The following is a 15,283-nucleotide window of genomic DNA, read 5'->3' as shown; positions in this document are numbered from 1 at the left end:
TTGATCATCATATAGAACTGAGGTTTAGTTCGATTAAATCTCAAACGGACGTCTACTCCATTCGGTAAAAATCGGTCTTGTTGAAATAAATCCAGGTGTAAACGATCAAACAAGATTATTTTCTTACTATCATTTATGGCCTGGTGACGTTTTCTAAATCCTTCGTTTTTAGAATTGGCCGGTAACTTTGGGACGATAGGTTCGTCAATGGTCACAGTATCAGCAGCACCCTGTGCACCCTTGGTTATATCAAATGTCTTATTTTGAGCCACTCCAAGGTCTGCTACCCCCACTTCGTCCATGTGTCCTGCTGTATCTTTTTCCCACAGACTACAAGCTCTCATCTGGATTTGTAAGAAAGTAATTTTTCCAGATAAGCTTTGTAAGGATAAGTATCGGTTCCAGGAGTCACTATTTTTCCATTGACACTGAGATCGATTTCCGTAAACAAGGAATGTAAGATATTATTCACCGGGGCGCAAGTATTCCCAGCCCCAGTCAGATTAGTACCATCATCTTTGGTAAATTTACACACCATCTGGACATACGTTTGAGATAAATCCAGATATTGATCTCCTTGTCCTTTAATTTCAAATTCAATGGGAGCCGTATCCGAGTCTAAAGTGCTGGAAATGGGGTAATATTCTTCCCATTTGGAGTCTTCTAAAGCAATATTAGTCGGGGGGACTTGGAACAATTGTAAATTGTTCATCCCACACGCACAGGAATCTGGTTGCAACATGATGTGTCTACTAGGATTGATTTTTCACAAATGAAGGTCAATATCACTCGACTCCTCTAATTATAGTGTCAATCAAAGGTATCTAAAGGACGTTTTTTCTTCTTGGGAATATTGCCTCCTTGTTTTTTTCTTTTTCTCTTAGGACCTCCTCGGGCTAACATAGGTGTCTTTTTTCTTCTTTTCTTACTACCTCCTAGATTCATTCTTTGTTTCACCATTCCCGAAGTATTTTTCAGGGCTTTTACTCCCTGAGTTTTGACAGCGTCTTTTAAAGATCTCTTATTTTCTAACACATCTAACCCAGTTCTAGCAGAAGCAGTCAAGGCATGTTTAGCTCCCGGTTTTAGTAAATCTGTAAAAAAAAAATCCTCTGCCTCTCTGTCGTCTTCTTCTTTTTCTTCTCCCTTTATCCTTTTGACCTTCTTATTCTTCTTTTTAAAGGGTATAGTTCCTCCTCTATTGAGAGCAGATAAGCCTGTATTTTTAACGGCATTGAGTCCATGAGTTAAAAGAGCATTTTTGATATTTCTCTTTTTTTAATCACATCCGCTCCTATTTTAGCTCCGGCAATCAAGGCTTGATTACGACCCATTTTGAATACATCTTTAAGAAATCCTCGACCTCTTTGTCGCCGGTCTGAGCCTAATTGGACAGCTTCTTTTAAAGTCATCCCTATAGGTAAGTTAGGTACAGCTCCCGAAATGAAGTCTAAAAAATTTCCCCCTCTTTGAGATTTCAAATACTGGGATAATTGCCTTAAATGGGGTGGAAGAAATATGGATGGTTCTGGTAATCCACTAGAATCAAAGGGAAGGGCTTCAACCAATCCAGATATAATTCCACCTACACCGTGTCCTTTTTGAAGTAATAAACCTCTTTGATAGACAAACTGTCCGTGTCCTCTTTGTCTCAATAATCCGGGATGATACTGCATGTTTCATGACTCGTGTCAGACTGACCTAAATGCACTCAAGTGACTCCTTTTTATATCCTGTCTCACGGTTGAATACAATACAGACAGCATACCAGACAAATCATCACCCCCAATAGGATGTAACAAAAAAAGCTGTACACTCATCTCAGTACACTTTTCTGAAATGAAGTTTCACGACCGATTTTCCACTTAAGAAAGGCATGGGAGTCCCTAAAGGAGTCATGATATGAATCTCAATGCTATTGAAATGTTTTTTATTAGTTTCAAATATTCCGCTTTAACGGGTTCCCATTTGGCTTGTTTTTTATCTTCCAGATTGAGTGTACAAGGAACCACTCTTAATAATTTCAAGGCATTGGATCCTACCGTCTGGGGTTCAATAAAGTCACAATACACGTACATGGAATTCAGATTTTCATATAAATCCACGGTATTGTTGCCCACGTAACTAACGTTGATCCATTTGGTCATGTTTTCTGTATCGTTCTGAAGAATCACCTTCTTACTTTCTATTCCTAGCTTATAAGCTAAGGCTGTGGGGAAACGAATGCATAAGGGATATTTTCTAAGTTCTTTTCTGATAAAATGATACATCACTTCATCATGTTTGTCATGATATATTAATTTCATGGCATTCTCTTTTTTAGAATCACCCAAAAACTTCCATAATTTTTTCAAACTTCTTTCCAGTCCAAGGCTAATTTCACCTGTTAAAGCCATGGGATGAATGTAAAGCCCCGGTCTAAAGTGAATTCGCCTAATTTCCATCTTCTGGTCTTTCCTTATGAGATCAGCAAATTCAGTATGGGCATAGTCTATCAGTACAGGACATTGGCTTAATGGCATCGCATCTATGGTTTTCATTTTAAATCTGCCCCATTAAAAAACATTAGGATCTTGGACTCTTGTAGCATTAAACTGAGGGAGCAGGAAGTCAAAATAAGCCTCCTCTTCTGTGATGTTTTTCAATGAAATGGGATCCATCAATTCTGTTAAAGCCATTTCCCATTGTCCATCTGTTAAATCTACTGTTTGTGGTAATAAGGTTTTAAATTGAGCAGTCGTATTACTCGGAAAAGATTGCATGGACCCATCACTGGGTAAAGTCATGTAAAAACTACTGATCTCTGCCATGTATAGTGAGATACTGAGGGGAAAGGACCTTTGAACCTTCTATTTATAACAACACTTAAAAAGAAAAAAAAAATAAAAAAAAAAAAAATAAAAAAAAAAAAAAGAACAAAATTTATTGGGTTTTTTTTTAAACACTTTTTCTTCCGCAGGTGAGTTAAGGCTAAATATAGGCATTTCTATGCAAATAATCTAATTAAAATGCCTAAGGACAAAATCTATTATACAGAGAAAGTTAAAACTTATTATCTAATACATACTTGATACCCATGACATGAGATAGCCAGTACACATTATGAGGTCATATTATGACGTCATTGTCCTTTACTACACAAGATTATAAAGGGGATCAACAAAAATGCTCCGGAGCAAGGGCATGCTCTATTTTATTTAACTGAAACAAGGTATATTTAGAAGCAAAATATTCTAAATTTTGCTGGTATTGCTGCACAAATATCAACAGCTCAGTCGTATAATTTCTATTAGTAAAGTTTTAAGTTGAATAAGGGTAAAAATGTACAGTCCGGTATAAGTTTCCTCAAATTCCGATCAAATAAGAAAATGCCTGGGATTTGTGCAGCAGTTTTATTAATCTATAGAATATTCTTCTTAGCATTATACAATGTTTATGTAAAAATAAATAGGGTAATTCCTTGCGCCGAAGCTGTTTTGTTGATGTGATTAATACCTCCAGTAGGCAAGATCAGTGAGGTCATAATATGACGTCATAATGTGTACTGGCTGTAACATATCGTGGGTACTAAGTATGCATATGAAAATAAATCAAAACTTCCTCTAAATAATAAATATACCTCTTATGCGTTTTTATTAGCTCATTTGCATAGAAACGCCTTTACCTAGCCTTAACTCACATGTGTCTTCTTCTGATCTGTAATCAATCACTCTGTTCAAAACACCAGGTCCTTCCTTTTTCAGATTGTCTCTGATCTGGGAAAAGGGGATGCGACTACACACGTACTGTCTAACGCCGTAATAATCTGGTAACGTCAGTTCTTTTTTCTCCATCTCACACACTCTTCTATGTCGGAGTACCAGAGACTTTCGTTCAGAACCAGGGTCATCGGTGTCAGACGATTCATATGATGAGTACAGCTGACCCATTTATATTACTCGTAATGTTGGTTGATTTTCACCCTCATTCTAGTTCCTTCAGGATGCGGGATTTTGACTCTTTTTTCCAGCCATACGTTTTCCAGGGAATGTCCCGGATGATTTTCAAAGAAATCTATGATCGCTCTTACTTTAGTTTTCATACACCCTCCTTGCATGTAAATAAACTGAGTGATGAGGCTCTCACAATACCAACGATACTGCATCTTTGAAACACGTCTTACTTGGACACTGAACTTTTTCAGAATGAATGATTTTTTGGGTCTACCTTTTGATAGACTTTAGTCCCATCTATTTTTAATATCTCAGGAAAAACCGACAACATATTTGATTTGATGATTTATTTCCTTCATATCTACATATAGTGGACAACTTCCGTAGCAAGTCTTGACGAAGTTCTCGACACATTCCCCACAGCAAGGATACTGTCGGCATTGTTGGCACTTCCATTTCCTCCGTGTTTTCGTGCCAGCAGGTCAGACATTTCTTTAAGGCTCTCTTCCTGGTCACTTTGACCCATAGGGGCACCATATTCTCTGCCCCGTACTTCCATGTGAAATATTTCAGCACCTTCTTAACTGCACGCTCTCAGCACGCACCCAACCTGGGAAAAACAAGCTTTTACCTAGGCATAGACTTGGCACCGATTCAAGTCCGTCAAGCTGCCTATTGTGACGTCATCACATGTAATCAAATGTCATGTATTCAGCTGAGAAAATAAGACCTGTTTGTTTACAGTTTTTTTTATTGTTCAAATCGACACAAAGGACAACTTCTGTAAGAAAGCCGTATAATGAACTTGTAACACTTTTCACAGCAGGGATATTTCATACACTGTTAACATTTCCATTTTCCTTTGGTGTTTTCTTCCCAGCAGGAGGGGCATTTCTCGATCTTGGTATTTCTTCTCATGCGCTTAGCCCAAAGTGGCATCATAAAATCAATCCCATATTTCCACAGGTAATATTTCAGACACCAATCGCAGCGACAATACCACAAACTAGGGGAATCGTCTACTTCCCAGTGAGGTATACGTTCTCCACATTCATTACATCCCCAATACCAACCAATAAGGTCATCGTCACTGTCATACTCAGGTAATCTGCTGATCTCTCTCAACTGCCTATAGCAATGAGGACAGGTACTATTTTCTTGGTGAAGAAAATACGACATTCTCCACACAGAAGGCATGATTGAAAAAATGAGCACAGTGAACTCAAAGATTTATATACCTTGGGATATCTATTTTAAGTCCATGCGGAAAAACCAACAACACCAGAATTTATTTTTCTTAGGTTTAATTCACAACAACAACAACATTAAAGTAACAAACATGGAATACTTTGGCATAGTTCTTTTTGGATAGGAAAAGTTCTTCTCATGTACAAATATTCTGTTTCACAAGCACAGTCCATGATGTCGTATCCTTCTTTGAGCACTTTGTTTACATAATCTTTGATACAATTCTTCCATCCATTTCCCTTGAATCCGGGTCCTTGCTGGTCCCTCTGTTTTGTGAGCCAAAACGTATTTTACTTTCCATTTGAATTCCTGATACTGGGGTTGCCATGGCCCTAATAATAATATTATAAGTTGTGCATATTCATGGTCCGGTAATTTGATTCTCTTATACAGGTACATATCATTGACTCCTGTTTCTCCCGGATTCTTATCCATGAAATCTTGGATACATTCAACTTTGTTTTTCATCCATTCTCCTTTTTTAGTGGAACCTGTATGCTCTTGTATTTTCCAACAATACTCTGAGCTTAGAAATTCCATTTTGCTCTGTCCTCAGTCAGATCAGAAATGAAAAAAAAATCTTTGTTTTTTTTCCCATTTTATATACTCTATTGTGTATCTATTTTTAGACATTAACCCTGTGCATTCGTGGTCTTCTTAGGGGTAGGTGTATGATGCATCATCGTAGGACTAGGCATGATGTAACCTAGAACTGACACAGACCATCCAATATTCTCTATTAGGATCGTGTAAAGCTAACATGACCACAGTGGTGATGATGAGGAAATACAAATAAATAATTGTGCAAAATATACGATTTCTTCTCGAGGAATATTCTTTCCACAAAATTTCCAATGAGGAGTTATTTGATGAGATCCGTTTGGGGAATCCATGAATCGAAACTAGAGGGATATCCTTTCCACCTTACTTTGACTTCTTGAATGATTTTTTTTTCCCCTACGCGTCGCTTTTTATACCCCAAGATTTCCTCCACTTCGTATACGTCGTCTTTTTTAATGATCTTTTGTAATTCTTTCTCGTAAAAGCCCCTTCTAATTCCTCTCCGTTATAATCTTGCACTCTATACACGTAAGGATACCTTCCAGGAACTCTTTTGGAAATGGTAAACAGTCCTGTGGTCCAGTTAGGTAAATATCCTTTTTCAAATGTGCGCTTGGCTTTACTGATGCGTACCTGATCTCCTTCTTTATACTGAGGTTTAGGAAACTGTTTTCGATTTGATTTCCCATATAAAATTTTCCAGACTTTAATTTAACACATTAGAAGCATTCACTTGAGCTGGTGCTCTTTTGATTCTCCGATGATAGGTATGATTGTAAGCATACACTAAATCCGGTAAGACCTCTAAAAACCGTCTGGTTTTATGACGAGTAAAATAACGCCACATGTGTGCTTTGAGTGTACGCTGAAATCGTTCCACGATACTGGCTTTAGTGTCCGTATTACGAGTGGTAAAAAAAAATGAATGGATTTAAAAGCTTGTAAGAATTTTCGATTGGTAAATTCTTTTCCTTGATCCGATTGAATGCGGACGGGACGTCGACCGTCTTGTTGAAAAATCTCTTGTAATCCTCGAATCATTCCTTGTCCTGTTTTCTGTTTTAAAGGCACTACCCAGGCATATTTAGATAAGACGTCAATGGCACATAATAAACCATATATCGATCATTGTGTTTCTTTAAACTGGACACATCTGCTAAATCTAATTGCCATTGTTCGTCTATATCTGTCACACTAGTCTGTTGTCTCCGGAACTTTCTTTGAATGGGTTTATGTAAGGTATAAGTATCTTGCTCTTTTAACCATTCTCGAATCTTTTTCAGGGAAATTCCTAAAGGTTTGACCTGTCGATACAAAGCTTGTATTCATCCGTACCCTCTTTTAGGATCATAATAAATCTCTTTTAAAATGTCTTCCACTTGTTTCTTTTTCATTTCTTAGGTTATTGAAGCCAATTTTCGTCGATTTGTTCTAATCTCTTTTTAGGTAAATTTGGACTGAATTTAGATTTTTTCATGGCCTTCTCTAAATTTAACAGAGGTTTAGGAGTGGATTTTCTAATTCCTTTATCTCCTACAGGTCTATTAATAGGGGTCAAAAATGAAGAAGCATCTTTAAATCCACTATCGCCCTCGTCCTCACTATCACTTAAGATACTTTTAGGAGTACTGATTTTTCCAGGTCTCTGCGTGGCTTTTATAAGGTTTCCATTGCTCACGTATTCCAGGGGGGTATGCGTCTCTTTTAAAGCTTGAGCAAATTCATCTAATCCTTTAGGAAGGGGATGTTTTTTACGAGAATGAGATCTCATACTATCAGCCATTAAATCCACAATGTTAGAATCGGGAACTTTTTGACCTCGATAACTAATTTCACCTTCTTTATTCCAACTCAACACCTTGGTTTTCTTTAAATGATTTAATATTAATCCAGCTTTTCTTTTCATGTTTTTATTCACTGTTTCAAGGATTCCATCTTCAATCTCAGCTGGGGCTGCTGGTGATGCTGCTGCTGCTGCTGGGGCTGGAGCTACTGCTGGAGCTGCTGCTGCCGGAATTTTCGGTTTAGAAATAGGCTCCTGTCTAGCTTGTTGTAAATAATTCCTATATCTATGAAGTTCCTGACCATATAAAGCGACTTTTTCTTCTGGGGTTAAATCTTCACGTCTTGTAATCTCGTCCAATTCCTGACCTAAACTGATGGTTGATTGAAATTCCGGAGGTTTGGGTAATTTTGCTTTGAGATCATTCAATAAGACTTCAGGAACTAACACCATTTTACGACTCATTTTTTCTTCTTGATGACTTTATAGACGGATCGACCGGCATTCAACAGTAAAGCTGCTGCTGAGATTAAAAGGGGTAAAATGTTTCCTCCTTTTTGTTGAAGTAATAAAGCTCTTCGTTTCTGAATGGATTGAGGTTTGACCAGTCTCCTGAAGATGTGTTTCTTTGAAGCTAGTTTTCGTTTATGAGCCGAACTAAGAGGTAACACTCCTTTTAATAGGTTGTACACGATCTCGCAGATTTTGAGAATACAATCTCCAGAACAATGTTTTAAAATACCCGTCTTTAATGGAGAGGAATAGTGAGGGTCAGATAACACTCTTAAAAGAGGTCAATGAGGTTTTAATCGTGTACAACAGCAAGTCCTTCTTTTCTTCTTCTTCTTAGCCATCATGGGGTTAAAATGAGGACATGTCCCAGGTTTCTCCACCTTTTATACTATCAAGGAGAAACATACATGTCGTGTTTGTCCTTCTCCTGTTTGTCTCTATTTTTCTGGGTGACATAGATTTTGGAACAATATCGGCATTTATATCTCATTCCTTTAGGAAGTTGAGGCGTAGAAGCGGTAAGGGGTTGAAAGCGTGCTATTTTAGGAGTGTGAATGGGTACTTTAATTCTAGGAGAGGGAATTCCCACATTGACTCGAGGAAACACTTCTAAATCGGTAGCTCTTTGACTGCCTATGGGCCCCATAGGACGATCCATTCTCATTTCAGCTTGTTTTTTTAATAACTCCCCAATGGTTTTTTTGTCTTTGTTCCTTATAATACTGATTGATTTCGTTTTTCAGACTTTCAGGTATAGCTTTACGTTGAGCTGGAGTTTTTGGAGTAGTTTTTTTCTTTCTACCACCAGGGGCTTTTCTTTTAGCACCAGCAGGTTTTCTCTTTTGAGGTTTTCTCTTAGGAGGTTTTTTCTTCTTTCTGGTCTTTTGAGCTGCTCCTCCTACTCGGACCATCCAATCTGGAAACAATTTTTGTTTCTTATTATCTACTCGCACTACCACACTTTTTAAACGACGAACACGTTGTTTCTTAGGTGCATTCCATTTAAATGAATGACGAATGATGATTCCGCCTAGAAAACCGGCTCCTCCGCGTTTTAAAATGGCATTTTTCCTGTCTTGATCATTCGCCAACTTATCGGCTATGATACTTAAATCTTGACGATGATTATTAATAAACTTTTGGGACTGTTTATTGATAGGTAAGACCCCACGTATCAAATTTCGAGCTCCCATAGCAAACCAATTCAATAAGGCTTTACGCCCTAATTCGATTAAATGGGCTCGCTTGGCAGGATCTCGCTCCCGCTGTAAACGTCGTAACGTTTTCACTGATTTACTCTTGGCTGAGAGAGGTCGACCCATGACGACTGTATAATGATAAATGACAAGTTTAATGCTGGTATATTTTTATTTATACTCTTGTGGCATGTGTATAGTCAACAATTCAAACAAACGACTTCTCAATCTGTATTCGTTTGGGGACTGTGGACTCAAGTCAACCAGGAGATACCCGTGAGGAACACTGGTGGCTTCTTGATAGGCCGACATCAAATGAGGTAAGACTAACTGTCGACTCAAGACACTGATTTGAGATTTGTCTCTGGGATTTTTGAACAACACTAAATAATGAGCATTCAAACTAATGGTGCGATGCTGTGGTGCCCGATCAAATAAATTCTGAGTGATGTAAATCACACTGATATTCCGATGATGCGCTTTACGGGTAAACCAATCCACGATCGATTCGATGGCTTTTCCTCCCGTTATGTCGTCAAAAATGAGTAAGTGAGGAATAGTTAAATTGGTTACTAATTTCTCATCGTCTTCTGGAATATTTCGAATGAAGGAGACCTGATGTGTTAAAGAAATTCTGTACTGCAGTACATTTCAGATAAATATTTCCTTTAACCACACTATCAATTTAATTCGCTCCAAAGATATTAAATTAACAGGATATCCGCAGTACTATGTATAACTCTCAGAACTAGTTCTATCATATTTTCCGTAGTAATTGAAAAAAAACGTGTTAGAAATAAATATTTTCGTAATTTTGCTGCGTAATTATTTGACTTGGATAATTATATCACCATTAACGATTTGTCGTCTTTAACAATACAACAAAATGTTGCAGTGCTTGAAGTATTTGCACATTGCCTTAAGTTTAATTTAATATTTCAGCATGCATCGTTCTACATAGGTACAGAATGTGCTTATAGCAAAATTTATTTTCCAGAGTAATTTAATAAATAACCTAACAGCTAAGTTAGAATAACAAAAATATATATCGTAGATATTTTTCAACATGAAATAATGATTCTTTAAACACGATATGTTAGTTATTAAATTAAAAAACCTGTTACTCCTTCCCTACAAAAAGATAAGTCCTTTCACTTCGGAGTTCCGAATGACAATGAAAACTGAACGATAGGTGAACGCTGAACGCAAGGTGAACGCAAAGTGAACGGAACGAAGAGCGAACGCTGAACGCTTTGTGAACGGTGAACGCGAGCGCACGGTGAACGGTGAACGCAAAACTGTGAACGGAGAGGGAACGGTGAACGCACGGTGAACGAACGGTGAACGAACGGAAAAATGGGAAAATAGAACGTTTCAGGGACTGTATCACTCACTCCCCTATAATAAAATAAGCTTTGGCTAGGTCGGGTAATAATCCTTTTAAAGACTCGGGCCATCCATCTTCAAAGGTAGCTTCTCTCTTTAAGAGCAGAGCATAGGTTTCCTCCCAACCGAAACTACTTTTCTATAATTTTAACAATTCTTTTTTTAAGGTTAGCATAAAGTTAGGTTTTTGGTAAACTTTGTAAATTTTTGAAATGACAGTAGGCGTCTTTGAGCTCAACTACTTCTTTGTATTGTATATAGATTTGAACTTTTTTATCAACTCTTTCTTTTCTTGCTGTTGGGGAACAGTAAATTTTGCTAAGCATCCACTTTGGAATGGATGACAATCCACATGAAAACTTCCTAAAAATACTTACATTAAATTGCCAAGGATTAGGGGATATGAATAAAAGGAGGGATGTCTTCAAAATTTTAAAAGGAAAAAAATTAAATGTGTATTTTCTTAAAGATACACACTTTGTTGAAAAAGATGAAAGCATAATTAAAATATTATGGGGATATAAGGCTTTTTTTAATTCGTACAAATCAAATTCACGAGGAGTAGCTATCCTCATTAATAATAATTGTGATATGACATTAGTTAATGAATATAAAGATGACAATGGCAATTATCTTATTCTAGATGTAACCATAGACAATCTTCCTTTTTTGTTAGTAAATATATATGGACCAAATTTAGACACACCAACCTTTTATACAAATCTTTTAAACATGATTCAAGATTATTACTCATCACAATATGTGATTATAGGTGGTGATTTTAATCTGATTTTAGATAAGGATCTGGATTCTATGAATTATAAAAACCTAAATAACCCTAAATTAAGAATGGAAGTCTTGAAGATGATGGAGACACTAAATTTAAAAGATATTTTCCTTGAAAATAGTCCAAATTTAAAAAGATTTACCTGGAGAAGAAAAAATCCAATAAAACAGGCAAGACTTGATTATTTCCTAATATCAGAATCATCACTCAATTTGGCTCATTACGTAAAATTTGAAAATAGCTATCGTTCAGATCACTGTCCAGTTGTCATGGGTGTTAAAACAGATGAATTTCTTAAAGGGAGAGGGTTTTGGAAATTAAATAATTCTTTACTTGCTGATAAAGAATATGTAAATCTCATAAAAGAAAAAATTAAAAATATTAAATTACGATATGTCTGCCCTGTCTATAATTTTGATAATATTGACTCTATTGAAATTGATACACTTCAATTTACTATAAGTGATCATTTGTGTTTAGATACATTACTGATGGAAATAAGAGGAAAATCAATTTTTTTTTCAACTTATAAAAAAAAAAGAAAATAGCTGAACAAGAATTGCGATTAGAAAAAGAAATCTTAAAATTGGAACAGAACTTGACCCAAGAATCTACTGAAGAACTAGAAAATAAACATGAAGAATTAGAGAACATTAGAAAAATCAAATTTAAGGGTCAATGTATTGGGTCAAAAGTAAAATGGATAGAAGAAGGAGAAAAACCTTCAAAATATTTTACCAGTCTTGAGTCAAGAAACTATCAGAGAAAAGTTATACCTAAAATTGAAAAGGAGGATGGAACAATTATTTTTAACCGATTTGATATTTTGAATGAAGTCAAGATGTTCTATGAAAATCTTTATAAAAGTAGGGAGAATGTGGATTCTGGAAGTATTCATGACAAATTAAAAATATATGATGTCACTAAATTAAATAAAAAAGAATCAGAAAGTCTTGAAGGCCCATTGACCAATTCTGAAGTTCTTAATTATTTGAAAAATATGAACAATGAGAAAAGTCCCGGACCAGATGGTTTTACTTGCGAATTTTTCAAATTCTTTTGGCAGGATATAGGTGCCTTTATTACAAGAGCAATAAACAACTCATATGAATTATCACACTTTACTGAATCAAATAAGTTAGGTATAATAACTTGCCTACCAAAACCAGGAAAACAAAAACAATTCTTAAAAAACTGGCGCCCAATCAGTTTGTTGAATGTGATTTATAAAATAGCCTCAGGCTGTATTGCTGAACGATTGAAAACTGTATTCAATAAAATAATAAATAAGGACCAAACTGGCTTCTTAAAGGGAAGATTCATAGGTGAAAATATTAGACTGGTTTATGATTTAATGCATTACACGGAACAAAAGCAGATTCCAGGCTTATTAATGTTAATTGATTTTGAAAAAGCTTTTGACACTATATCATGGAAGTTTATATACCAAACATTAGCCTTTTTTTTTAATTTTGGGAAGTCAATTAAAAATTGGATTCAAACTTTTTATAATGGAATTAAATCATGTGGCATACAGAATGGGATTTCTTCTGACTACCTGTTCCCTCAGAAGGGATGTAGACAGGGGGACCCATACCTTTTTCTAATTTGTGCTGAAATTCTTGGGATTCTGATTCGAAATAATAAAGACATAAAGGGAATTACAATTGATGGGGAGGAATATAAACTTTCACAATATGCTGATGATACTTCAATTATATCTGATGGATCACCACAGTCTATGGATGGTATATTAAGAGAACTTGACTATTTTGCTCTTATATCTGATCTGAAAATTAATTTCACAAAAACGAAAATGGTTTGGATTGACAGTAAGAAATTTTCCAAAGAAGTTTTTCATCACTCGAGATGGAAGTTGGATTGGAATAATTCTACTTTTGATCTTCTTGGTGTAAAATTTTCTATTAATTTAGACGAAATGGTTGAACTGAATGACCCCTCAAAATTAAATGAAATAAAGCGGTTGATAAAACAATGGCAGTTAAGAAAACTTACTCCAATTGGTAGATTAGCAGTGATTAAATCCCTGATTATACCAAAAATGAACCATTTGATATTGACTATTCCGAAACCTTATAAGGAATTCCTAGACGAATTTGAAAAAGATCATATCTTTACTACTTTTTATGGGGAAGTAAAATTCATAAGGTTAAGAAGAATGTTATGATTCAAGATTATAGAAATGGGGGGGTTGAAAATGATTGAATATGTAGATTTTCTATGTGCATTAAAATCAACATGGATCCGAAGACTGATTAACTCAGATACAAAATGGCTAAAACTTCTTGAATCAGAATTAGGAATGAAAGTAGAATCTCTATGGGTAAGAGGTTTAGACTTTACTGTTAATATATCTAAGAAAATAAGTAATAAGTTTTGGAAAGAGGTTTTACTTAACTGGGTAAAGATCATTGACTCTGGTCAAAATAATATGCAAATTCTTCATGAACATATATGGTTTAATCCAAGAATTAAAATGAACAACTCATCCATATTTTTGAAAAGTTATTTCGATGCAGGCTTTGTTTTCGTAAGAGATCTGTTTGACTCTGGAGGAAAATTTGTAAGCCTTGAGTACCTCATAAATCTTAATGTAAGAACAAATTTTGTAGAATATGCAGGTTTAAAAGTAGCTGTTTTAAAAACATTGAAAAGTATTGATATTGAAAAAAGAGAAACTGGACCTTTTATCTCTAATTCACTTTATATTTTTTATAAAAGTACAAAAGGCTGTAAAGACATGTATAGCTTACTCATTAGGAAGAAAAAGGAAGCAATTAAGGCACTAGAAAAATGGGGAAATAATGGAATATTATTTGGAGATATAGACTGGCACAAAATATTTGAACTTCCTTTTAAAGTAACAAAAGAAGCAAAATTTCCGTGGATGCAATTTCAAATTCTGCATAGGATTATCGCAACAAATAAATATCTTTACAATCTCAAACTAATGGATTCACCTGTATGGTCCTTTTGTAAACAAGATGTCGAAATGATTGAACATTTATTTTTTGAGTGTTTCTGCGTTAAAAAAAAATATGGTGTCACATTGAGGAATGGTTTATAAATAAGTTTCATTTTATCATTAATTTTGATAGAAAGGATATACTTTTTGGCAAATTCAACAACAAAAACATGTTTAGACTACACAATATATTAATACTTACTGTTAAGCAATTTATTTTTGCTAGTAGGTTTAAAAATGTGCCTAAATTAAGCATCTCAATGCTAGAAAAAAATATTGTGGATATAATATTAGTTGAAAAAGTTATACTTTTAAGAAACTGTAAATTTTCAGAATATGAAAAACATTGGAAAACTATTTGTGATATGATATAATGTATTGATTTTTCTCAAGTTTATTTACAAATGTACAAGTATATTTTAAAATACTTAATACTGTTCCCCCACCTCACTTTTTTGCACCCTTTCACCCCCTTTTTCCTTTCTTTAATTTTATTTCTGTATATAAAGCTTTCACAGTGAAGATTCATATAAATGTACAATATGTCATATACAATTTAAATGTGATTTTGAAATGCAACACACATTTACTATAGAGAAAATGTATTTAATATAAAGTATCAGGCAGTAGAAATGAAAGTATGTATTGAATGTTAACTAATATATTGTATAGTCTGTATAATTATGTGAAAGCACCAATAAAATCTATGAATTAAAAAAAAAAGAGCAGAGCATAGTTAGGGTGATGAGGAGCCGTCTGGCTCCTTATCAACATCAGCCTTGACTGAAGTGTTAAAATATTTTTTCCCTTTTTTATAACCCTTCATTTTGGGGTTTTCCCATAAAATAACAACACACTTGAAATACAGTTTTTTTAATAAAATAAGGTAAA

At 35.1% G+C, this 15,283-nt stretch overlaps 1 protein-coding gene across 1 annotated transcript; it reads right to left on the bottom strand.

The window, feature by feature from the left end:
• Positions 1 to 340: 340 nt before the first annotated feature.
• On the bottom strand, positions 341 to 742 carry LOC133177310 (uncharacterized protein F54H12.2-like). Its single transcript, XM_061312367.1, has one exon. It carries the CDS (start codon positions 740 to 742, stop codon positions 341 to 343), a length of 402 nt encoding a protein of 133 aa, XP_061168351.1.
• Positions 743 to 15,283: the final 14,541 nt, after the last annotated feature.

This window comes from Saccostrea echinata, unplaced genomic scaffold, assembly GCF_033153115.1.
Source record: "Saccostrea echinata isolate AGI-Se365-2 ecotype Australia unplaced genomic scaffold, CSIRO_AGI_Sech_v1 ptg000117l, whole genome shotgun sequence".
NCBI classification, from domain to species: Eukaryota; Metazoa; Mollusca; class Bivalvia; order Ostreida; family Ostreidae; genus Saccostrea; species Saccostrea echinata.
The sequence above is the reverse complement of the archived record's forward strand: the minus strand, read 5'-3'. Positions and strand labels throughout refer to the sequence as shown.

Coding starts and splice junctions, on each gene's coding strand:
- LOC133177310 (XM_061312367.1), bottom strand. CDS start 742: ATGTTGCAACCAGATTCCTGTGCGTGTGGGATGAACAATTTACAATTG.